The sequence below is a fragment of the Lagopus leucura genome, unplaced genomic scaffold (assembly GCF_019238085.1).
Source record: "Lagopus leucura isolate 7727_CA_CO unplaced genomic scaffold, USGS_WTPT01 Super-Scaffold_1, whole genome shotgun sequence".
NCBI classification, from domain to species: Eukaryota; Metazoa; Chordata; class Aves; order Galliformes; family Phasianidae; genus Lagopus; species Lagopus leucura.
In genome coordinates, this window is record NW_024962250.1 from 30,946,359 (window position 1) to 30,973,555 (window position 27,197).

The following is a 27,197-nucleotide window of genomic DNA, read 5'->3' on the forward strand; positions in this document are numbered from 1 at the left end:
CACAATGGGGAGAGCAGGAAGGGAGGCTAGCTGGCTGGAGGCCTCCAAACACTGCAAGAGCTCAGACATTTATGAGTGCACCCAACTGCACTAATGAACTTTGACAGTGGTGGTGGAGGCAGGGGTGAACACCGCCTTAGCTTTCACACTGCTCCTCCTGGAAAATGCACAGAGAAAGTAAGAAGGCAACTGGGGGCTTCACAGCCATTTCACAGGATTATTTCACAGCTATTCTACTTATCTACTGATTATGGTAGAGAAGGGTTTATCTTCAATGGGCTGCAGAGTTCTGAAGTCTGCATCGACTCCTGCAATGGAGGCATCAGTTCAGTTTCAAGAGAAACCAGAAAAAGCAGAGAAAGAACTTCACTTTTTTATTAAATTTTATGCAGCTCTGCAGAAAGTTACTTACTAATCTTGTCCTGACCACAGGCAAAACCACAATGATCCTATTCCCAGTTTAATCAACGGTTCACACATTTTTATAAAGGATTTAGATTAATCAATCCGTAAACACTCAGACCTAATTTTGGGACAGAATTTGCATTTTAAACCTGCCTCTGCCATAATAAATGAACTTCCTTGTTCAACCAGAGGAGAGAATACTCCAAATCTCTTTCAGAAGAAGCATATGGAAAAAATAGTTCCCCCTCAGGCAAAGGGCTCTACTGCCATGCTGAGGTCTTTCCACATTCCATTTACTTTTATTTTATTTTCATCTTGATCCTATGACCATTTTTAAAGAGTACATCTTTCCCAAAAATGCTCTGATTCTCACTCAGTTCTTCCCAGAATTCCACAGCCCAGATTCACTGCTGGTGTAAGAGTACAACAAAAATTGAAGTCAGAAAATGTATCGTGGAAAGATGCTTGGCTAAGCACCCGTATGTCACAGCAGTCCTTAGCTCATCCCTTGGGCTGTTCCAGGCAGAGTGTCCTGGGAGGAGCACAGCTGAGGAGGAGATGTAAGGACCAGTTTTAGATCAGAGCCTCATGTGAAACAATCTAGGTCAATACAGGAGATGTAAGGAGACAGTCTGACACACAGAGAGGATGGGATGCTCTCCTCACGTTTACAGGGAACGGGCTGAACACAATGCATCGACAGTTGGCTCCAAATGGACATTTAAACATGCATAAAAGCTGCAGATACATTGTGTAAACTGGCCTCTCCCTAACCTGTGATTCCTTATGTTATTAGTGCAGACAATAATTTAAAAAGCACTGTTTCATGGTGTGGTTGCAGCGCCTTTGCCTCCCCACCGCTTCGCTTAGTGCCTGCATTAACCTCATTTCGTAAGTCCCAGGACCTCTGACTCTTACAGCTGAATTCATAAAAAATGTAAGCCCTTGCTATATGGGATTTTTGCCCGCTTTCTTCCAAGTGCATGTTTTACTGACTCACAGAGCCTGGCTTCCCCAACTTGTGCTACAGAAGGTTGCATTAGCTACAATAGACACCCATGGAAATGAATTGAATAAGATAAGAAAGGAAAAAAAATAGCAGGGGCACACAACATGCTCTAGCCTATCAGACTCCTGTATGTACTGCAAAAATGCTTGGAAAAAGCCTGTCCAAAAGAAAGCAAACAGCATAAAAACGTATGTTGCTAGCAGTTGCTCAGCTGTTTATAGCTCAGCAGAAAGAAGGACCAACATGCAGCACAGAGAAGCCCAGTCGGGCACGCACAAGGTGTACCAGCATGGCTTCTTTTACTCAGATCCCTTTCTGAACATAAAGCATCCCATCTGAGCACAGATCTCTTTCTTTCATCTATTTTTATGAAGCACTCTGAAAAGAAAAAAAAGAATGCAGTTCCTCTGAAAAAGGCAGCTCTGGAGGGATGGGGGAGTAATTTTTTTTGCAGAACCATTCTCTGCCCTAAACATGAACCATGCCAGGAATACGTGATCCAATTCCTCCATAAGTAAATAAAAAAAGTAAATGAAATAAAAAGTAAAGTATAGTCATTTCACATACGCTGTCTCTTTCTTGCCTCCATCTTTCCAGCTGGCTCATGAATCGAAGAGCAGTTCTCATCACAACTACCACCATACACCATGGCTTGCCCTACTTCCTCTGACGCTGAGTGTTATATTTGTGCACAAGAGATCTATCTCTGTTCACACAAACTGAACAGCCCAGTTCACTTCCTGGCACAGGCGAGTACGCAAACACTTCCGCACATATCTGACAGCAAGTGATAAGAGAGACGATGACAAAAAATCTACTGCTGAAGGGACAGAAGACGACTCCATCCTGAATACACCAGGTGAGGCTGTACAAGTGAACTGTTTAGCATATGTTATGTACAAGTGAATGGCAATTTACTGAGGGAAAGAAAGAATAATTGCAAACATTTATGCCTTGTACACATATATAAAAAACCAAGCTCTCAGAAAGAAGTGCATTGCCCAACCAAAAGGCAAGGCACCTGATGAACGCTACCTCTAATTTTGCCGCTTTGTAGGTGATTGCTTCCTCCCTTCTCTTCCTGCATTTGATTTCTTATCTTCTTAGGAAGTGTTCACCAAGAGGCATGCAGAAAACTGCTTGAAAAGGAACAGAGAACACAGTGGAACAGAGGCTGGTCCTATCCTGCAAACACAAAAGTGATACCTTGCCCTTTGCTGAGTTATAAAGACACATCACATATTACCACAACTTCAAAGCCTGGTCTGCTCTTCCCTTGGACAGTTGAGGTGTTTCTGGATGCACTAATAGCCACGGAGGTGCCCAAGCCTTGCCTACCATGCGTGATTAAAGAAGTCTTTATTTTTGCTGGTGTTTTCTGGAAAGTACTGCATAAGTGCCAAGAAAAGAGAAGGCCGTGATTTGTTTGGGTCTTCTGTCAGAGCAGCAGGCAACTTGCCATCAGTGGTGCCTCTTTGTAACCAAAGCTACTCTCTCCCTTCCAAAGTACCAATATAGCCAAATAGTTCATGAATCCTGAGAAAAAAACAGGGGGTTATTACTAATGTGAACAACAAAGCACAAGAAAGGAGCCCTGTAAAAATAACTGCTCTGTGAGAGCAAACAGGAATGCCTTTCCTTTGCTTTCGCCCAGGCTCACCTTTCGCCTCACCTCCCACCTGATGGCAGCGAAGCGTTTGAGCTTTAACGAAGATGGATCAGTTGCTGTGCAGTCCCCTGGTGCTTACCCAACCTCTGAAGTCACCAAGCCTAAACCCGCCATCCCTCAGCAAACTACAAGGAAATAAATTCATCCATAGCAATAAGTAAATTATAAGAGCGCTTTCATCCATCTTGTTCCTATATTTTTTAAATTTGATTGTGACCAGAGAACTGCTGGCTGGGAATTACCCTTCCCCCAGCTCGCACATACACCTTTTAAAAATGCAAAATCTAGCCCTCTATTTCAATATTTCTGATGTCAGTGACCGGTGTCGGCTCTCCCCATACAGTAACTGCTTTAAAGCGCTGCATACAGCACTGCATTAAAAATTAATTACACATGCTATTTTATTGATAGTGCATAATGTAATGAGCACCAGCTGTGCTAAACATCCAAACTCCTTTTTAAGACAGCTATAAAAAAAGAAAGAAACTGCACTTCCAAATGCTTCTCCTGTCAGAGGAGAAAAACAGCAACATCTTGGATGGATTTGAAACAGGATTCTTTGATTTAGCTCTCCATTTGGAGCGTTTGAAGAGTTCAGACTCTCGGGCTCAGCATAGTGGTATGCGATCGAGTTAACTCTCTGTTGGAGCCATTGTCTTTACTGCAGGCAATGTTTTCTTGCACCCTTTTGTCTTGAGACTACCAGATTCAGTTCCCCCCATTAATATTGCAATTAAAAGCTTTTCATTTTCTGTGGATGTCTGGAAATTACAGGCATCTACTTTAAAGCACCTTTAAATATCACTATTGCCCCTGCTGGTTCTTAACTTCGCATAATTAGGACTTACAAAGTTAGAGTGATAGGGAGCCTGTCTGGTACAAAGCCTCAGCCATGCTTAAATTGCCAGCGTTGCTGCCCAAGCAGCACCCTAATTTTGTCTGCCTCTTCATTTCCTTAAGGTCCCTTCGTTGCTTCTTGACAAACACACCATCAAGTCAAAAAAGAAGTTTGTGATTAGATCCATCTATTTTGAGTTTAGATCTGATTTTAATATCTGGTGAGACAGAGAGCTGCACAGACAGACAGGTCACATATGATTTTAATACTCAGATAGATGGATGAACACAGAGATTGATAGATAGATGAGAAGATAGATGCATACTCACAGACTGATGCATAACAGTTCTTAGCATATACATCTCTCACACAGCCCTGCACTCTGTAAGTACTGTGCAGAAAGTCAATTCTACTACAGCACGCACTAAATATTTCACTAAAATAAATAAATAGACGTAACCATGACTAATAGGGACATCTCTCCTGAATGTTAGCCAGTACTTTAAGCAAACCTTTTTTATGCAGTAAAACGAAACTATCCATTTATAAAGGGCGTCGGGGAAGCTGCCCTCAGTCTTTGTCTGACCTCAGACACATTCACCTAAAATTCCTCTTTCTCTTCTTGAAAAATCACCCACAGCCAATCAGAAATTAAATTTTATTTGAGTTTGTTTTTTTTTCTTAAAGATTCCGCTCAGCAAAAAATGAAGAGTAATGGATCATTCATTGCCATGGGACTAGATGAGTTAGGAGGTTGTTGTCAGATGAGTTTGTGTTCTCTGCTGTGACTGCTGTTTTATTTTCCACTGACCCTCCTGTGTTAATAAAGCCCAGTCTGGAGAGAACAAAAGTTTGCTTCTTGTCGTAGTAAGTAATGTGCCGAGCACATACCTTATCATTAACACAAAAGTTACTGAAAAAATACTGCTTTCTAGAAAGCCTGTATTAATTGCAGCAAGCTTTATACAGCAAGGTGGTCTAATCTAGCTTTTCTTATTGGCTAATTCCAGTTATAAAATGAACACAAAATGAATTCTAAAATATACTTGAAGGAGGGGAAAATATTCTTTTTAAACCTATTATTTACTAACAGGTATTTCTTTTATCTTTACTGTTGCCTTAACCTTTGCTAAGCAAACAGAAATATAGCAGTCAGTTGAATTTCAGTAGCCAAATAAATTGATATTAGCTTTACAACATGATCGTGTGATTTTCAGAATGTCCTAATGACTAACACAGCTGACTCCTTTAATTAAAAGGAGCTTGTTTCACTTTTCTGAGCTATGGCCCCATGCCTTCCCCTGTTTTAGATCTTCAGCTTCACAGCCCCGTCCATTAATCACCACTGCCTATGCCCACTTGCTGTTTTTATGTATGCAACTGAGTATTGTAATTGCTTTCCATCTCCTTCCATCAGCCTACATGTGGGAAGGAAGCAGTTTCACTGGTTGGCTGAATGTTTGTGTACTGGGCAGATTTAATTATCTTTACGGAGTTATATAAAACCCTTGCATATGTGCCCAGATCCAAAGATTTTGGATCAGGTATGTATCTGAGTGCAGGCAGAAGCGATAAAGTATCTGCATCACCGAGATTCACTTCATCTTATGCCGATCCAAATTCCTCTCATGGGGCTTTTGCACTGTAGGATCTTCAGGGCAGAGGCTTTTTTTCTTAGGAGAATACAATGTAAAGTGCCATGCACTTCTGTGCTGAGATTTGCAAAGCTCGTTTCTCGTTAACTTTAATGGGAAACGGGCATCCAAATCTCTTAGGCAGCTTTGACAATTTAAGACTTAATGTACAATATTAATAAATCAGCATCATAGAAAGAGCCTTATGAAGATGTATTGTGAAAAAATAGCCCCACAAAAGCCATAGCAGTGTATGTGTGCACACATACAGGCATACACTTTTCTTTACATAATTACGTCTCTCAACAATCATTTGCATGTCTCTGTTGTGCAAAAAAAAACCTGTGTGCATTTTACAGTTACTCTTAGCAGTTGCAATTCATTGAAATGAAATAAAAAGCAGACTCAGAAAAGAACCCTAATCTGGCAAGGGGTAAAGCAAAAACGAATGCTTTGCCCATTTATATTTTAGATCCAAGCTACACAACCCCGTGAATTTCATGACTCTATTCCAACTTCTAATTAAATAGGCACTAAAAACACTTAAACAGGAGAACCCAGTTCAGCAGACAGAAGTCGCTGATGCAAAAATAAATAAATAAATAAATAAGGAGACTGAGAGAGAAAATATTCCAGTGGCAGGTATTTTAAAAATCACAGAGCACACAGGTCTTTACCTGCAAATTCCTCACTCTGTGGTGCCTTGAACACAAAGAGAGGTACAAAGACAGAAGGAACTACAACCAACACCCACAGGAGAAATGCTGGACATCCAAGCAGACTTCCCAGCATTATCTACAATGACTGAAGTAGCTACCAGCAGCCCCATTCCCTACAAAACACAAACTGCTCTGAGGCAAAGGTCTTTCCTCCCGTCTGCACAGCTAAATGCTACTCAGCTCACTGTGCAATCCTGTGCCCTGGTCCAAGATTGCAAAATGCAGCTTTTACACTTGCAGACCCCAAACTCCACTGGCAGCCTTTGTCTTGGGTTCCCCAGCACAAAATTGCTGGGACACGAGGGCCTGATCCGGGGATACCTGCAACTTCCAGCCTTCAGGTTCACAGCCTGCTTGAGGGCTGCACCGAAAAACTCCAGGTCCTGAATTAAATGAATGCTGAAAAACAGGAAAGGTAAGAAATGATGAAGGAGGAGGAGAGGCGGGAACTGTTGATGGCTTTTGTTAAAAGGAGGAAACAATTCCTCAGAAGCAAGAACGGGGCTGACAGAATAAAAGGCTAATCAAGTCAGAGAGACAAGCAGATCTCTAAAGCTGCAGCAAGTGACTATTGTAAATGGCTATATTAAAAAAGAGGGCACAATGCAGGGATCATCCCTAGATTACTAGTCAACACAAAGAACTCACTTTTTTTTTTCATTTCCACAAAACATTTCAAGTGCTAGAAGGATCTTGCAACTTGTACTGCAGAGTTTAAAACATACCTTGGCTCATTTACTGAGGGAGCTAAGAAAGAGTTAAAAAGATATAATCTCTTTTTCAAGGGAAGAAAATGCTTCTTTCAAGCAGAGATTGACCAACTACTGTCATAAACATGTAGCATGCACTTTGATAAAACCTATTCTCTAAGTGCCACAGACTGCAGCAGTAATTACAGGAAGCCATGATAACAGGTCTCTCTCTCCGCAGAGCTGGCATCCTTCTCCTAGCAAATACACTACTGAAAACTAGCTCCAAAGTGAGAACTGAAAGTATGTAACATACCAGAGCCTCACCTTCCCACCTCCTTTAATCAGTTATTCCTTCCTTCCTTTTTAATTTTGCTTCCTTCCCTCCCCACTGGCTATTGGCAGCAAGAGCAGTGGGAAGCCAGCTCACTCTTACAGCTACCTGCCTGCATGCAGTTTGCTTCTGTGAAGGTAGAACAGGAAAGCAGATCAGTACCGGTTTGTTTCATCAGCTGGGGAGAGCAGTGCACCTATCTCACTCAGTGCCCATCACCCAGAAGAGCCTATCTCCACACCCGTCTCAGGTCAGTTGGTCAGTCTGCTGAGGTCGATGAAGCGGAGCCCGACGAAAACACACATACCGACGCGCTGTATATGGCAGCATGACGAAGTCAGACCAGGTCTTTGGGACATACTGGTCATGTCACACCATGCCACACATTGCTGTCAGGTCAGCACAAATGTCTGGGTCTCAGTCAGGAGGCACAGGAGCCTGCTTCATGCACCATGAGCTTTACCAGGGTCTACACAAGACCCCTCTCGGTCTCCTCCCGAGTAAATTTTGTCGCTCAAGACAGAGGACTTCCAAGATGAAAAACTTTTTCTCTTGGTTTATTACAGCAAATTCAGACGTGCAGAGACCTTCTTGTGAGATACAGTACACTGCAGCAGCACAACTGCTTTTGTAAGGAATATATTGAGCATAGTTAACTTTGGCCATCTTAGGGGGAACAGGAGGAGCCATTTGACAAAGATTTTACATGTGACCTGCCATCTCTCTAAATCCTTTGGTCCTCAGACACAATTTTTCCGTTATTTTTTGAGCTCTCTATTAAAACTCCATGCACATCAGCATGAATCAGGGCTGCAAGGGCTGGCCCACCACAGTTAGTCTCCCTCATAAACGCTTGTAGATTTTGCCACAGCTGTATTTTCATTTAAGCCTTCCCCATTTTCACCTCTCCAGCCTGCAGTTCACCACAGACCCAATCCTACAACTGAGCCATGCTCAGAAACACCCACTGATTTCAAAGAGATCACTGGGTCTGAAATGACGGGGTCTGGCAACAATATGTCCCCATCCTCTCCAGCGAGCTGAGCATGCCCTCATTTCCACATCACTTTCCCCTCCTCACAGTGACAAAAGTCAGGCATCCAAAAGGAATAAAGGAAAGAAAAAGCTGATGCGGGAGAGGGGAGGGATGCGTGGCAAGTTACCAAGGAGCATTTTCTCAAAGCAAAGGAGAAAACTGCATGGAGCACATACATCCTGCGTGCACATGGACGTGGAGGAAAGCCTTTAAATACAAATGATTAGGGGGAGAAAAAAAAAAAGAGGGGATAGGAGAAAGACTTCAGATGTTTAATGTTATCCAATTAAGCTTAAAATAAACAGCCCAGAGAGATGAAATCTTGATACCAGGCTATCACATTCTGTGAAGAGTTTCAGACATTTGTTCACAATGTGACACAAATGGCCCAGCAGCCACTGGTGACATCTGATGGTGGCAGGCAGGAGGGGAGGGACGGGGGAAAGGAGGGAGTGCGCACCCCTTCCCATTCCCATCCTCTGCCGGGGTGCAGGGGGCAAGAGGGAAGGCAAGGGGTGTTTGGGACACTTCCAGTGCCTTCCCCATACATCCCAGAGAAGGCAGTTCTCCCATAACAAAGATGACATCACTTGGCAGCACTACTGACCTTCAGATAGCAACAACAAAATAAATGTTTCTATTACCTGACAACTGACAATGACATCCAAATGTACCTGACGTCTCAGTCTGAATCTCAGTCTGAGTCCCGCCAACTGAGACTGCACGTGCACCACAGCAGGGCAGGCTAAGGCAGGGCGGGAGAGAGGCCAGTGCGCGGAGAGGTGACGTGATGACGGATGTGTGAGGGTGGGAGGAGGCAGCTATTGGAGCCCCCGGCAGGTTTGCAGGCCTGGACGGCCCTGGAGAAAAAACAATAGAAAAAACTGTCAGTCGGACCTAAGTTTGAAGGGACAGAGGAGGCATCATCAGGGGGAGCAGGCGAGGTGGGGGCTGGCTGCCTAACATGCTACACTCTCGCTCTGACCTCTGCCTCGGCCGGGCTGAGGCATGCAAGCCTGCAGCAAACTGGGAGGGTGCAAGAAGTGGCCCCGTGAGCCCAGACTGGGCCTGCCTGGGCACGGAGAGGGACGAAGCAAGGGCAAAGCCAGTCCCAGCGCAGGGAGAGCCAGAGGCGGCAAGCGTCACCACCAGCACTACTCAGGGACCAAATCAAAAGGGGGATTATTGTTTTACGGCTGTGTTAATGCATTTAGCTGACACAAAACCAGGCAGGCTCTCTGCCGAGCTGCTGCTGAAGCGGTCTCGACACGGCAGTGCAGACAAAGTGCAGTGACTCTGAGCTCAAATGGCTTCGGAGGGACGCCAGGAGCAGAGCTCCTGGAATGAAGCATTCACAGGCCGCTGTGCTGCCTGCCCGCCTGACCCGCAGCCAGTTATGCATTCTGCACGCTCCCATTATGAACACTGCTTCCCTGTTGAGCCTGCAAAGAATGGAGCAATCTTTTTCCCGATAGCTAAAAAACAGTATTGTAACTTCCAGAAGTATTATTTATTTTTAACCCCTCTAGGAATCACCTGCCATTTCAAAGCTGTCTTTAGACCTCTCTCCTGCTCCACTGAAAATGCTCGCTGCTCCTGGCACTACTCCAGGTGGAGCTCCGCGGCTTAAAAAACCCAGACACAAGCCTTAAATATCAGTGTACACCTGCATAAATACAGACAGGCACAAACAGACATACACGCACGGAGTCAGGAAGACCCACAACTTTGGCCACTGCAGAAGCAGCAGAAGTTAGAGGAAAGCTGTGAGTACAGCGCTGCTCTGTACCCTACCCCATTTATTTAAAACTGCGCCTTCCACTTAATTGTTATATAAAGCGAGGCTACTAATCAAGGGCAGTTTCTAAATGAAGATATGTGGTGGAGTGGTCACCATTAAAAAGCTGGTATATGCTAGCAGTTACCACACAGTGGTAGATCATGAACAATAGTTTCCTTCGCATTTACATTGGGAAATACATGTGTTAATGGGTGTCTTTTAGCAAACATTCTCCTTTTCTGGGGGGTGGCAATTTTGTTGTGCACACATGTGCACCTTGCATACACATGCAATGCCATGGCAGCAAGAAGAAATACTTTTACCCATGCTTCTTCCAGCCCTAGAAAGGCAACACTTGGAAGGGAAGCTGTCTACCTCGAGAATCCTGGTTCAGATACCGAGCGTACGTGTTGATCTGACAGCTACACATGTGAGGCAAACAGGAATAGTTCATCCTTGGCACAGCATCCAGCGCTCTACTCTGCAAGGACTGCATTTGATTTTGCCATTTATCTTAAATGGCTAAGAGACCACCAGTGCAAAACATTTGTGTGAAGCTTTTGCCAAAACCACAAGTGAAGAGTCTAAATTCCCTGTGTAAATACTTGGGCTTCAAGCATCAAGGATAAAATTTGTGCTTTTTTGTGAGCACTGGCTTTAAATAGAAGCCATCTCTGTGGCACATGGGGCAAGGGAGGATCTTTTATTTTGGGGCTCAGTTGCCTGGCTTTTACAACTGTTTTGATCTCACTGCAAATATTATCTCAGGCAGGTAGTGATAACTACCATCTAGCTTGTACATTTGGGGCAGAACTGCATGCTAGGTACATGCAAATTGATATCAGACATGGATTTCTGTATCTACAGAAGCCACTCTAACATATATGAATAACGTTACCTTCCACGAAGCAAAGAAAACATAACAAAAATTCCTAACAATTACCTAACAATCGCATCTTGTCTTCCTAACATTACAAAAATAACTAGGCTAGTACAGGCTGAGCTGAGCTCCATAGGTACTCATCCTTGCCAAGAAAGCTGTGATTTTGAAATCTGGATTAGTGTAGGAGCACAGAGCACCTACATCTTCTGTAGCACCTAGGCATGTCTGTGACTAAGGGCACAGATCCTGCAGTCGCTCAGCCCTTCTTACATTGAAGTGCCATACAACAGCTTCCACTGGAGTTTGGAGCCATCATACAGAGGAATCCTAGGAAGCCCACCAAGCACACCATCAGCCACAACTAAACGTGGTTTTAATGCACAGGTCCTAGCATATAACACTACCCTGAATGTCACTTTATCTCCTCTAGTCCTGGTGGGTCCCATCTTTCTGTTAGCAATGGATTTTATACAATCTACTCAGCATGGCAATATCTAAGATGCCTATACTTCCATGATTCTATGCCAAAAGCTCACCAAGAGAGGCTCTCCCTGCTCTTAACCAATACATTTCCTCTAGAATAGAACAGAAATTAAGGTTTCAGACAGGTTTTTAATCCCCTGGGGAAAGGAATCATAGAATCATTTCACTTGGAAGGGACCTTCAAAGGTCATCTAGTGTAACTCCCTTTCAGTGAATCCTGTAAGATCCTTCCAACAGAGGTAGTGGGTGCAAGCCAGCCAGCCATTAACAAATTTATAGGAAGAACCCACATTAATCAGGTTGCCAGTGAAGGGATGGAACTGAAGATGTCACTCAGAAGGCCTTTTTCTGTCCTTAGAATTATATATCAGGGAATTTAAAATGTGCTAATCTAGTGTGAGAAAGGAAATGAGAAGAAAGGGAGAAGAAGAATAGACAAAGACTCTGGCAGACTTTCAGGGAGTTCTACCACCAATCATAGACAATGATCCTGGGACTGCCAGACCAGAGGGATAAGTCTTCCCCCAGAAGTAAACCAGACAATTCCTTTTTTTCTTTGCTACCACTTTAGGGTTAGCTTCTTTGTCGCATATAACAGTATAGTCTTCTAGAAACAGACTGAGTGGCAAACCATGAAGAGTGAGATTGTATCCACTTCCCTCAAGGAAACTAACAGAGAAAAGGAGCACTCCGTCATTAGGTGTGTAACACCTCTTTATAGCTATCATAAGAATAACAGTGGTACTCAGCTTATGTTTGCTAAGAACATGTCCGTGTTTTATCTAACCAGCTCCTCTTCTGTGGTATTTTTCCCCACAGAAGCTCTATTTAAAGCCAAAAATGAACACATTGTTCTCTATGCTTCCTCAACTTAACTGCTGTAGGTAATGAGCATACACAAAATGCGCAAACAGATAACACACACAGATATAGGTAGACAGACAGATGCTATCCTAAGAAGGTGCTAAGAGTTTTCTGCTCAATCCACACAGGACCAAGGGGTGGATTGCAGAGTCTCTGAGACCCTACAGCCAATTGACCACATCACATTGCACACTGATTTCAAAAATCAAACACTCCTGCGAGTCCTTGGCTGTCACAAAGGGAAGAACCACAGTCTGCAAGACGAGAAAGCACACTACAAGGACAGTGGTGCTGATTTAGGGGCTGATTTGGAAAATCTGGACCAGCTAGTGTGAGTGCGCACACAGGTGCTGCTCTGCTTCTCTCCATACACACAGACATGGTGGATGAGGTTTGAGTCTCCTCCTGGGTCAGCATTGGGAAATTGCTCACCTGCACTGCAGATCTCAATTATATATTCTGCAATCATTCTGCATGGATGCGAGGGGAATTTTGCACGTACCATGAGTGTGGAACATGCACAGAGGCTGTCACAGCACAAATAAAAGATCTGCATTGCTGATAGTAAAGCAGGATTTTGTTCTTATACTTTAAAAAGGCTCAGCAAATACTGCCTGCACATGGCACCAGCTCCCAGGTTGTGTTGCCTTCCCAGTGCTGCTAAGAGAAATTCTTTGCTCTCTGCTATTTCTAAACTTGTGAAGAAGAAAATAAGGTAAATTGGACATGACCCCAGAAGATGGAAATGAGCATAAGAGCCTAGCTGAACACGACAAAAGGCACAATCAAGGCACAAATTGCATCCTTTTGTTGTCCCTCTCCCTGAGCCTAGGCACGACTGGCCATATGACATGGTATACGTAAAACACCCCACTCCTCTGGCACATCTGCAGAAAAGTCCCCAGGCAAAGCACAAAGATGGAGCTGCAAACAGAATTCACAATGTCCCATGTCAGAGTAGGGACCTGATCTTAATTTTAAGGATGTTTCTTTGCATCTCCCGTTGCGTGTAAATGTAGCCACAGGTAGCTATGGTGCTGCTGCATCCCTCAGGGTGCTGCGTGCCTGCTGGGAGGGTGGCTGCCTGTATGCACATGCAGACATGTAAGCCTTTTTAGTTTTTGTGTGCCTCCACGTGCCTGTCTGGCAATGGAAAATCAATCAATAGCTGGTTAGAGACTGAAGATCAGTACCATTATTAAAAAACTCTCTTAATAAAAAGAAAAACATCTGTTCAGGCAGTGAACAGCTACAAATTCAGATTGCAGGCTGCAGCCTCATCTCTGCCCTGTGCCCGTCGTGTTCAAGGAGGGTATTGCAGATGCTCTGAGGTGGGTTTTACATGTACCATTGCAGCAGCCTTGAACAGACACATCCAGAAGCACGAGATATGTTCACCAATCTTTCCAACAGATTTTTTCCAAGCTTTTTCTAAAACAAGTTGTCTTATCTGTATTACACCACCACGGACTGTTCCCACATGATATCATTATCTTTTTACTATGCCTTTCCTTACAATCACCAACAGGACTGACAGAACTAAACATGCACACGCATACACATGCACACACGTATCAGTGAGACACAAAGACACGAGCATTTCCAACAGGAACCAGGAGCGCAGTGCATGCACACCCTACAAGTCCAAACACACACAGTGTCCCCAGAGAGGGCAGAAAGCCTGCAATACACGCAGACACACTGTTATACACACTCACACGCAGAGCACGGCTCTCAGACACAGACACCTGCACACCAGCCCCTACTAGAGGTGCTGGAGCAATTCCCCTGCACCAGCTCCCGATGCTCTGCTAAGACGAAAACTTTACACAAGCTGAAAAGGGAAAGGCTCATGGGGGAGAGAAGAAGCAGGGCAGTGAAGGGATTTTCGGGTACATTTTGCTCAGGGATATTTTCTTTTTTTTGGCAGACAAGGATTCCCTTTGAATTGATACATTTCTTTCTCCCAAGAATTTCCAATGATAATGCATAAATGAGTCACAGATCAAGAACAGTGACGTGGTGAACAAGAAGGAGAAAGAGCGTGTGTGAGGGGCACTGGCACAGAAATTTGACAGTACCCCAACTCCCCCCCCCCTCCCTCCCCCCATGCCAAGACATTAATTCTCACAAGTCGGAGAAAATTACTATGCATGAATGCAAAAAGCATGATCAGGAGTAATTAACATGGCTTCATATGCAAATTTTATTAATGCAGAAGTACAAAGTCATTATGCAAATGAAACTTACGTCAACTCTCTTGACAAATATTCATCTCTAAAGCTCAAGTTTCTCCTTCCGAATTTTTTTTTTTTTTTTAATTTTTGGTGTAAAACAAAAAAAAAAGAAAAAAGTGACAAGGACTGTTTGACAAGTTTGCAAAGTTGTTTTTCAACCAGAGAAATTTATTCTTGCATTGTTGATATTTTTTTGTTGTTGTTGGCAGGTACACGACAGCTCATGGAGGAGAGCGGGAGGATGGGGGACGCGGGCTACCAGCAGCAGGCAGCCAATCAAAACGCCAGCGGCTGTAATGAGCGCGATTGATGACTGTTTGGCTTTACTGCAGGGTAATGAACTAGAATCCAGTCTGAGGAGGAAAAAAATATGAATATTCATGAAGCTGTGCTCCTGCCTTTGATGATTAAAGAAATTTTTAATATTCAAATAAGCGCTTGCCAAGTGATTAACAAAGAACAAGCACGCAGGAATATGGAAATGGAGCTGTGGAAGATTTGGGAGTCACAGTCTGTGCAGAAAAGACAGCACAAAAATTCATAAACAAGATAGGCAGATAACCCAATTCAAATCTGAGCAAATAAAGGGGAAAAAAATCCCGTTCTTTTTCATCAGTGTGGATATTGTATCAGTCACTTGTTTTAAAGCACGAAGGAGAATAACAGCAACCAGTGCAATAAGACCAGGGAAGAATATCCAAACCCTGAGAAACCCAACCCGGCAATTACAAAGTAAGAAACCTGGGTGAGAAACTGATAGGAAAATGATGGCTAAGTCCACTGTCTGCTGTGGGCTATTGCTTTTCAAAAGCAGGAGCCTGCCTGATGCTGAGAGCCTAGCAGCTCCCACAAACCACCAACTTGTTGTATGTGACTGGCAGGAGCCAAAAGTATCCTGAATAACCCAGCCGGTCCCTGCCGATAAATCCCTGCCCTCGGCTACAGGGTGCGTGGCAGGGCTCGACTGCTGCATGCAAGAGGAGGGAGGGAGCGCAGCACAAAGCAGAAACGAAATTGGTATTGCCAGGAGACGAAAGAGGGGAAAAGTACAAAAAGAAGGTGCAGGAAGGTCTCGGCTGCCCACCCTGGTAATCAGCTGGCAAGAAATGCGCTCTGTGCCGGAGTGAGAAAGGTCCTCCCCTCCCCGCAGGTTTCTGAATAAGGATACAAAAATCCAGCCACGTTACAAAATGTCTGATAAGTTCAGGCTCTCACAGTTTAATAGCTTCACTAAGGATTCACACTGAAGCACATAATAACAATATTAGCTGCTAAAATGACTTTGCAGTTAAAATACATCTAATTAGCAGCCAGCAACATCCCTTTTTTTTTTTTTTTTTTCTTTTTAGGAAAAAAAAAACCAACACCAGTTAACTTCAGGGCTACCTTCAGCTACAAGGCAGAAATGTGGCTGAGCTCTTTCTATTACTCAGAAAACAGTGAGAATAAGGATGTCTTCGAACTCTTAGGATGTTGGAAAACCGACTCACCTGCTTTGTTATTAGATCCTGGGGTTTCACAGGCCTGTTGGCTTTTCTGCAGAGCTTTAAAACCTCTGGTTAATTACTTCCTATTTAAAAACCTAAAGAAAGCACAGTCTAGGTACCATTTAATAATTAGCTGATGTCTTCAGAATGTAACACTTCCACTCTGCTCAAAAAAATACTAACAATACAACAGCATGAGGACAATGATACAAAATGCACAAAACGGCCATGACCGGAACATTCAGAGTCACCATGAAAACACATCATGGAGCTAATGGGATTTCTTCCTCCTTATCTGCTCCATTTTTAGAGATACAAAAATACCCACTATTGCTGCACTACATGAAAGAAACGAGGGAAAAGAAGAAGGGGAAAATAATAAGAAAGAAATGGTGAAATGTAAGTAAAGATAAGGTTAAACGCACACAGAGGTATTGCTTGGAGTCTTTCCTCTGCATAATGCCAAGACCTTTAGAAGATGCCTGTTGTCTCTAGGTGCGTGTGGGAGGGAGAAGTGTGATATTACATAACACACATGCTGCAGTGGCTGTGCAGAGCCGTGGTGATTAAAAAGCTTGACTGTGAAGCTCAGCTTTCCTTTTCTTGGGCTTTCCGAAGCTTTGTGCCAGACCCTTGAACACCGTAAATGTTATCCTTTGTCTCTGAGGTTCCTTGTCTTTATTTTAATCAATGCATTTTCTTTCTTAATGATACAGAAGCAACTAACAGCTCATGCAGTCAGTTGCTTTGAAGCCTTTCTTAAATGGCAGTTGAGTTCTACCACATAAATGTGAATACTTAATATTTATGCCACATTTTTTTCTTTCTTTAAAAGCCCCCCATTTACATATTTCTGGGGAATAATGATACTTCAGCAGGGCAGGTGAACATACATTTCAGCATACAGAGTCAATGGGAAAAAGTATTTAGAGTCAATATTGTAAAAATCAGCCCTAAATTTAAGTGGCTTGAATTGAGCATGCAGCTGCGGTTGCCTGTCAGTGGTTAGATGCTGTAATAATAATAATAACAACAACAATAATAACAATAATAATAATAATACGCCTTTCATTTCTCTAGTGCCTTCCACGCAAAGATCTGGAAGCACTTTACAAAGATAAATAAATGGAGCTTGGAACACCCCATGTGGTTAATAAATATCCTAATATATCTAAATATCCTGTTCCGAGCATGTAACTCTTCTCACTGCATAAAATTCCACATCTTAGATCATCCACACATTTGCACATAGTGTTTTACAGGCTCAGCCACTGTGCGCAGGCTGTGGGGATTTGCACTTACCTAAGAGATCGGGTGCTTTTCCAGGAGAAGCCAGCTAGCACAGTACCAAAACCTGTCCTTTAGGCAACAGAGGTGTCAGTTGTGGCTAGACGTGCTCTGAGGTTTGGATGCTGCAGTATCCCTATAAAAGCTGGGTCCCCAAGGAGCTCCTCATCCCCACCATGCTTGACACCATACAAGGCTTTGCCCAGGGACAATGGTAATCCCTCAATATGGAGAGCAACCAAGATGGTGAGAAGGGGAAATGAAGGCAGAATTGGGCCTGAAATGTCCTAAATGGTAAGTAAAACACTGGAGATCAACAGATGCAATGTGAATATAACAGAGGAAAATGGAGTTTTTTCTCAGCTCAGAGGGTACTCTTGAAGACAGGATCTGGGTGGGTACACGCCCCAGGGCAAGAGCCACATCCTTTCCTGAAGCTCTGGTTTCCCTTTCCTACCCTCTCATGCCTGCCCTCCTCAGCCACACAATGCCTCCAAGCAGAGCCTGGCTCTCGCTGTGGGGCCTCCAAGTGCCTCACACAATGGTGCCCCAATCTGAGCTGCAATGTCCAGAAGCTACCACAATAAACTAACAAATAACAATAATCACCCTGATCTGGGGAGTTTGTTTTCCAAAACGCATAAAGGGTTGACAATAAACAGTTCATCAATTTTCCCAACTTTTTTCCCCAACTCTTATAATTAAGTCCCAGGGAGTTTCAATGGTCATAAAAATCTTTGTGTGGATTAAAGTTTTTAGTTCCGATTACAACGTGAGTATTACTGTATGCCAGCAAATATTCCTGATGTAATTAAAACATACAACCACACCAACAGATGATCACAGCAATGGAACAGGCCCTGGAATTAATAAAGGAACTTGGTGGATTGGAAAGAGCTGTTTCACACAACAGTTATAAAGGCAAAATAATATAGAAAACATCACTATGCATAAACTGAGCACTTCACCTTGGGAGCATATACACAGGAGGCTAAAGCCTTCCAGGAGCCATTAACACTGGTGGACATCACCTCTGTCTTGGCTGTCTGGGTGCATGCCCTGCTCACAGCTGCAAACACTGCACCACGCATGAGTGTCCTTAGGCAGAATATCAATGATGGAGTCAGGCAGGAGTGAGACCTTGGCAGGTCTTCAGTTGTTTGGTCACAGAAATATTTCCTGGAAGGGGAGGGAGTCTGAGGAAAGTAATGCAGGTGAAGTCACTCTTCTACTCTGTGCCTCAGTCTCCCCATCTGTGAAAATCAACTACTGACATCTACCTGATTTTGTTCAGTGTTCTGGAAACCAAAAGCACTCTGTAACAGCAATATGTTAAGCAGCAGCACCATTAACTGTTTCACTGCTGGACCATCAGGTGATGCCAATGCCCCTGCAAAGCACAGATGGACAAACTTCATACACAGACACAGTTTTGGGAAAGATTCACAGATCTTGTTTTTATGGCTCAGTCCTTGCCAAAAACAATGTAAGTACAGGCACCTTATAAGTGCTGAATTTCAATGTGAAGGAGAGCCTACCTGTCCAGTGTGAATGAATATATGACACTTCAAGTGATTTCACAGTGTGAGGGGGGGAGACACATTAATGTGTGTATTCATAATTTGCAATTTTGCTCTTATGCACTGAGCACAAATGCAGTCTGCAGAGCATATCACTAGCACCAGACAAATTTAAAAAGGCAGATCAGGACGAGAGATCATAAGGGGAAAAGCAAGCAACGGAGATGTTTAAAATGAGGAATTCCTCTGAGTTTTGGATCTCTCTGGAGAAAAGCATTCCTGCTGCATGTGTGTAAGTGGGCCCAAATTTCATAACCAAAACTGTCAAATTAAATGAGTAGAGCAATCTATTGGAGATGGCAAAACAACCCATCAAACTAGGGGAAACCTAAAGATGTAAAGCTACAGTCCTCAATTTAGTGGACAACAGCACAGCTGAGTAAAGAAAGAACACTCTCTGAATGGAAAAGATGCTAGAAAATTAAACAAATAACATGGTCTTGATCAATAAAAGAAAGCAGACAAATAAACCAGAACTCAGAGGGTCTAGTTCAGACTACTATGTAAGTTAAAAAGTGAGAATAATCTAGAAAAAGACACATTTCATTTTCATGAGGACAGATGTTGCAAACCTATCCCACTCCTGCTACTGAAAAGCACAATGAAAAGTTTCACTCAAAGACTGAGACAACCACAATTCAGTTAAGCGCTATTCAGATAGGATTACCGAACCCTACCTGAAGAAGTCAAATACAAGTACAGTAGAACAACCCCTGACTCCTTTCAATATGACACAAAACTGCCAAGAGCAAAGCCAGTTTCAGGAAAGCACGAACCATTCTCAGTAGAGGACATTTTCTTATAGGCGTATTTTTTCTGGGCTGAATTCCCTCATAACTCCCAAATCATCAATTTATTCGTGCAGAACAGTATATTTCTCCAGAAGATAAAAGTGTAAGACAGAAAAAGGTACTCTGTTATCAGAAATGGAAGCACAAGTTGATTACCTAGGAAAGTGTATTCAAAAAATAAACGAGAACAGAACACAGATGGCATAGCGTACGAACTGAGGTGAAACAAAAGAATTCCTTAAAATATCCACATTAGGAACAAGGAAGTTATATTAAATAATATCTATCACCCTGGTAAAATAAAGGCTGTTAGGTTTTTGTTTTGCTTTTGATGAAAATGTCAATACACTCAGACATCACGGCAGCTCGTTGCTGTACATCACAGCCTAACCAAATCTTTCTGTAACCTCTTGCTTTACAAGCAAAAGCTCTAAAATGTCACCAACTAAAAAATTGAACTAGCCTGTAATTAGTTTCAACAAAGTAGTCCTTTTAACCCTAATTTTCTAGATGTAGATGGCATTTCCAAACTAAGTGTTACGAACCTTCCTTGAGGACAAGCACAATCAAATTGTAAAATCACAGGCAGCGATCTAATAGTTCTTCCTCTAAGCAACTCTTTTATTTCCCTGTAATAAATTCAAATCCAGTCTTCAATCTCTTAATAGGTGATCAGAGAAAATATGCATGCACACCTAAACCACCACAACAAACTACGTTTTAAATAACACTCCAATTGCTAATATAATAAAGGCTGTTGTAACACGTTAGCACTGGTATCATTATTCGTTATGATTCAATATTGTAATGACTGGCTGTAACAGAGGTTTATGTTCTACCGAGGTTTATACCACTATTTAATGTAATTAAGCAAACCGGCAGCCAAAGCCTCTATGGAAATATCATTTCTATCACAGAGAATTCCCACCAGAAATTCACAGGAATCACAACATGCAAACTTTGATTCTGTTTATTTTCTCTCCTGTTCTGAAACTGATCTGGCATTTCTTGGACTTAGTAGAGAGGAAGAAGGAATTAATTTAGCTTCTAAAGACGTGTTATTATTGACAGCACTAATAATGTACAGCTATTGGGCCATCCCCATCCCTCTCGCTGGGCATCGCCGCCTGCATCAGCTTTGCAAAACCCCAGAGCCGGACTTCCCTGTGCTGGAGCCTGGAGAGCAGAGCAGCAGTGGTTTTAAGCAAGCCATTAAAATGCTAATGTTCAGCACGGACTGCATCTCTGCTACTACTGAAAGCTGAACTAAAGCTCCTCTGGAGACAGGATAAGGCCCTTCCAACGTGATCAAAGGGTAAATACATGCAAAGCTCTGATGGGAAAAACAATTTTTTTTTCCTTTAATTTTTAAACCGAACAGGGAGAGTCCACCAGGTTCACCATATGCATTGGACTTATCTGGAAGCACTGATACCTGAGATCACAACAAAAAGGAGGACAAGAGCAGGCTAAAAAGTTGCTACCTGACGGTTGCTACCTGACGTCAAAGAGGAGCCCTTAGAGCTCAGGACAGGTTCCATCGCTTGGCATGAAGCTGCATTTTGGTCATACTCTCTGCCACTCTGTTGACTGCCACAGATGTTTCACAAAACATCTGTATGAACAGATTTCACTAAGTTTCCCTTTAGCCCCCCACCACTAAGGGAGCTCGAGCTGCTTCCCCAGCCGTGCTCAAGCAATAATCCTACACAGGCCTCACTAACGAGCAGCACCCAGGGAATAGGAGCTGGCCAGCTCACCTAAAAATAAGTCTTGATTACCTCTCACTCCCAGGTGCAGAAAACAAAAAATCACTGAAACAAAATCCACACCCATTTGTGGGGGGGGGGGGGACACTGAATGGTAATAAGAAAGGGAAAATGTCTGGTTCTGATTACTGCTATCTCCAGTGTTTTCACCTCCACAACAGCTTTAAGAGGGCTTCTGTAGTAAAAGTTCAGCATTCCCTAATCTGGGCTCTTAAACCGCTGGGATCTAGTTACATTTTCTCCTTCTCCAGATTTTAATACTTTTATTTTGTATCCTAATGTTGGGGGGAACGATCTTAGTGTCACCGTAAGAAAGGAGTCACCAGGTTTTGCAATCCAGCAGCTTCCTTGGCAGAGGGAACTGCTGCTTGGCATCATCCGCTCGTTTGACAAAACTACTATTTCTGGGCACACGCTCAAAAACAGGTAGGAAGCAAATGCTGAGAAATAAGGAAGTAAAAACAGCTAACAGATTTTTCACTACCAAGAACGCCAAGAGTAAACATGATTTATTTAGCTGTGTTTAACATGTCTCTTCTGCACTAGACTGCAGAAATCTGCTTGCATTTAGAGCAGGAGGAGGCGGGGGGAGGGGATGAAAAGGGAATCCATTACGGCGCTCGGCTGGTACTTTCTGAATTGTTCAGTCACACAGTTTTATTGAGTACAAGTATTTTCTAGCCCAAAATACATTCATGTGTCAGAAGAAAGCAGCACTAATCTGCTGTTAATTAACAAGCTGCTGCTAACAAAAGATGAAGGACCCAATTCATACAAGCAATATTTACGTGGGTGTCGCATGATTTTGTCACAGATCTTTTCTTTTCTTGCGTCCCCTCCCCCCCCCCTCGCCTCCTCCTCTTCCTCAGCGGTGAGTGGTGGGGATGCAATGCCAGAAGACCCAGGTCCTTCTGGTGCACCCTGGCAGAGGGTCCTGGCTGGGCTCCCCATACCTCAGACAGACTCTCACCCAAGGCACTGGCTCCAGGGGTTCCTTTCTCCCCTATTGCACACTCGCAAGTGAAATTTCCTTAAGATCCTTATTCAATTAGGAGGCAGAAGCCATCTTCTGGCACCGTGCCCATGGCAGCAACACTGCTGAGGCTTAGGAAAGTGGCACGAATTCTCCCATCCTCCATCCTTCCTCATGAGTGGAGTGTGGGCCGGGAAAGGGAATAGCAGCATCTTGGCCCTCACTGGTGCTTTCCCTGTGATTTCACTTTGTTTAATCCAACCATTTTTTCTGAGGAATTTGGGTAGAAGGGATGACTTGCCAATGGCACCGAGACCTGGAGAGATCTGGGCTTGTTCATGGTCCTCTGGACACAGCCAGGCACTTTGGAAAATGAAAGCCATCCACATCTTCCTGCCTCATCTGAGAAACGAGAGCTCCTACCTGCATGTCGCCTGTGGGCTGTTTAAAGCTGGCACTGGCAAAGAGATGGGAGGGTTAAAACCAACATCAGTGAGCCAGATGAGTACTACAAATCCTTGGGTTTGCTTTACTCTCAGGAACAAAGATGGGATGGTAGGTTTAGGGAAAGAGCTGATGATCTCTCTGCTCCACCTGTCAACCACAAAGAACTGCCTCAAGAAGGGTTACAGAGACAGAGGTAAGCTCTATTCAGCACTGCCATCACCAAACCAGGGCTGGAAGAAGTGCAGGGACTGAGCAGGGCCTGAGTGGAAAACAAAAATACTGGAGCACAGTTTTAGAAATGCCAAGTTTCTTCCATAATAGTGCACCAGAGTGGTATTTCTGCTAGCACAGTGCTCTGCACACCTAGATTACTGTCTCACCCCACAAGCCAGGCTTCCTTCAGTAAAAAACAAAACTCCCCAAAGTATGGAACATTCATTCCCAGTCACACCTCACCCCAGTCATCCCCATGCTGCCTGCTCCAGGCAGAACCTGGTCTAGGCTCTGTGCTGTAGAGGGGTCCACCCCTAGATGTGAACCAGCACCAACCACCCTACAACAACATCCAGAGTCACCTCTGCCACTTCAGGACCAGAATTTTAACAAAGTCCAACCTTTTTTTTTTTCTTTCCTTTTTAACAGTGATATTTGAGTCATTGACATTTACCTTTTGAAAAGCAAACTGAATGCATTTAAACAAGCACTTTAAAAGAGCTAATGAAAGAGAGAAACATATCCATCTGTATTGCATTCTCCACCCACTATCACTCAAAAAATAAACCTTTCCAGACAACAGCAAAGCCTCCCAACAGTGAGGACAATAGGAGTTCCCAAGCTTCCCGCAGAGGAACAGCCTGCATGCTGATGCAACACCCCACCTGGGTAAGGGTCAGGTTTACTGCCGTCTGCCCCTCGCCCTGAACAAATCCCAGCCTCAGCAAAGCTGCAGTGCTAATGGAGACTTCATCCAACCCACCACTCCTTCTCACATAAGCAGGTGCCCCTACCAGAGATCTCTTACAGACAGTGATGCATCTGTGTCCTGCCCCCATTTAAATATTTCTTCTTGAATGAAGAACTTTGGAAAAAAAAAAAAGAAAAAAAAAAAAAAAGGCATTTTGCAGTGGACTCCAAGGGGACTGCAGTGGGGGCTTGGGTTTTTTTAGAGGGTTTTGGGGTTTATTGCTTTAACTTCTTTCCACAAAGAGGCCCTGTACCATAAACATTAATCACACGCTATATTCTGCCTTTTAGTCTTGAACAATTATGAGTACAGTTTTGTGATCTTTAGCCATATTTACTGATACTCAAAGGCAGATTCTATCTTGTTAGATTGTTATAAATGGGACCCCGGGGAATCGGCACACAGGCTGAGGCAGATGTGAGAGCCTTCTCAGAGCTCGCCTGCCTTTCAGCTTTCCACAGCCAAAATTATGAATGTTTTTTTTTGGGGGGGGGAAACAACCTTTAGATTCCTTTGCCAGATCTTTACAAAGAGTTGTCCCTGGACTTAAAAAGTTGCATTCTGCTGAACTTAAGACTTTTTAAGGTTAGCTGTTCAATTTCAAAATGTGGCTTACATGTGCTAGCCATTTGTATCACAAACGTTTCAGACAGACATAGCAGAGGTCTCTGGTTATAAACCATTAAAGAGTAAAAAAGAAACCCACAAATTCTATCTCATTCTCTCTTAGTTAAATATATTGTTTCTGGTCCAGACCTGTTTCACAATACCATAAAATAGAGGCATGTTTCCGACACTAGATTTGAGAAGCTGTCACATTAAAGGTAAACTTTTAATCTGCTGTAGACAAACAGCACACATTTTTATTTCCTGAGTAACAGCTTTGGAGAAATGTTTAAACAAGAATTTAAGAGCTTTGTGGTAAAGCCACATATAGAGGTCTCAGACAGCTACTAGGTTTGAGCTTCTTTTCTTTGTTGTTGCTCATTTTTAATTCTCTAAATAACCTACTTAGAAGTAGACTTCCAGGAGCAGAATAACCAAGACTCATGGTAAGGTGAACCTCTTGGCTTGCTTTAATTTCTACTTCATAGAAAATAAATGTTTGAACTGAAACACAGGCCTGAATTTCTAGCCATTCATCCTCATCTTTTTATTTTCTCGGGACTTGCAATCGAATGCTCTAAAGAAGATAATTGTCACACAATTAGTAACACATTAGTCCTCCGATATTTTTAATAGCAACCCAGGTTTTTCCCCAAGGCACATAAAAATGGCAGGCTCAGCTACACTCTCCTTTTTTAAAACTCCCATGCACTTTCTTCTTTAAAAACCTCCCACATGCGTTTCACTTGGTTTGAAAGTACCAGCGCAGATTTTCAGCCTGCCAACGTTTACAGGCGTGCTTAATTTTCTGCTCATCAGTAATCCTGCTGAACGCAAGAGGACCATCTGAATACCTACAGCTCGGAGCAAGCAGAGAGTGAAACTATGCCTTTGCTGAAACCAGTGGCAGAACCCTCACTGCTGCCAATAAGGTTGTGATTTGACATTGAGTTTGTTGCAGGATTGGGACTGTCCTCGTTTTAAGGTACTTTCCCGAACTCTTTTTGATTTTTCTCCTTTTTTCTTCCTGCTGTTTTTCCCCCTCACCTCCCACACTCACTCTTGTGGGGCCCCATATTGAGACCACTTGAAAACTTCTGCCTTTCAAATCCCTCCACCAGGGAAACCCCCTCGCTGAGACAGGAAACATCCTTTGCAGGTAAAGCTGAAAGAAACTATTTTGCCCCGCTGTGTGCGTTTGAGTAAACTAATTAAAACCTGGGATCTTTGATTCCAAACGATGCCAAGAAGCAATTGTTAATATGAGCTGAAGTGAAATGGGAAGCTCCAGACGTTTAAAATTAGCTGTAGGGAAAAGAAGAAAAAAAAAAAGAAAAAAGAAGGAAAAAAAAAAACAGTCAAAGAATTTTTTAATTTTACTATAAAGCTGATGCAGTGCAACTTGGACTGCGTGGGGTTAAAATGAGTTTGGGAATAGCAAAGGGGGAAATCGCTGCTGAAAAGCAGAGGAGGGGGAGCAGCAGCAGCCGCCTCAGAATCGATGCAGCGCTGTGAAGAGGAGGCAGAAGTGAGCAAACCAGCTGAACTGCTTGCAGAATTAATCAGTAACAAAGAGACCGGAGCTGTTGGCGGGCTTCAGCCCTTGAACCTAGACTCTGCTCTATAAATTTCAACTTGGAATGGCTCTCTACTTGTTGAAAGACAGGTTGGCTCCAGGCCAAGCCATAGGGGGAAAAAAAAAAAAAAAAAAAGAAAAAAAAAAGCTAAAAAAGATTCTTTCTTGCTCAGGAAACTTCCCTTCAGTTTCTAACTCTTTTTATGAGCTAGTAATAGGGCACTCCAGAAAACGGGAAACGGAAGGCGAGTATTGAAAGCAAAAAAATGAGCTAGGAGTTGTTTTAATAAAGAAAATAAAACAAGTAGGTGCTAAATGCAAACCTGGATCTTGCCTGCACGCAAGTACATCAGCCCAAACAGAAGACTCCGGAGCACTCTGCCAATAATTCAAAGAAGACTTTTACAGTTATATTAGCTGGCTACAGGTTTGACTGAAAATAATAAATGTCTTAAAGGAAGAACAGGGCTGTTCAATCCCCATCTGCTGCCTTGTCTTGTTCTCTCATCCCCCACCACTCTGCCTTGTTTAAATGACCGTCACAAAAGCAGTGGGTATTAAACAAATGTAGATCCATCGTTTATTCACCAGCATATCTTTTTTTCCTTTTCTCCCTTCAAACAGGAAAATGCAGGAGAACTGATGCTCTCCTCTGCTTCTGCTCATTGCAGCTGCAGTCACCAGTACCTTCCCAACACAGTGCTTTTCCAGCATGAGCAGACAGGGAGTGGGCTGGGGCTGAGTGAGGGGATGGTGTGTGGAGGGGGGAGCTGTCAAAGTGGAAAGAAAGAAGGCAAACATCTATTCAGAGGCCAGACACGCTGAGCAAGGTCAGCTGCAGAGGCACAGCCCCTTGCAGTAGCTCTGCAATTACATCCAAAGTCTGCTTAGCACCAAGAGTCCCAGGATCTGCATGCAGCGGCCGGATCGGAGGATCTAGGGCAGCTGGAAGAAGGTGTACAATGATTTTAATTGCTCTTCCGAGATGCTAAAGAGTAGATGAGATGCTCTTAACTAGAGCAAGGGGCTGATGCTCTGTACTGCTTGCAAGAATACGCACAGATAAAATACACTAATGAGAGAGTGGAGAGAGAAACGTGGTAAGTGCTAGCCGTGATCAAAAGGTGAAAAAAAAAA

General features: G+C 43.3%; 1 protein-coding gene across 4 annotated transcripts in view; it reads right to left on the reverse strand.

Annotated features, from left to right (window-relative positions):
* The window catches only part of BCL11B (BAF chromatin remodeling complex subunit BCL11B), a 93,136-nt gene that overhangs the window by 43,613 nt on the left and 22,326 nt on the right, over positions 1 to 27,197 (reverse strand). For 2 of the 4 annotated variants that reach the window (XM_042868443.1, XM_042868452.1), the window contains exon 3: positions 8,978 to 9,193. The exons of the other annotated variants lie outside the window; for them this stretch is intronic. In XM_042868443.1, coding sequence (XP_042724377.1) covers positions 8,978 to 9,193 — 216 coding nt within the window. The remainder of the gene's footprint in view (positions 1 to 8,977; positions 9,194 to 27,197) is intronic. 4 annotated transcript variants of the gene reach the window in all.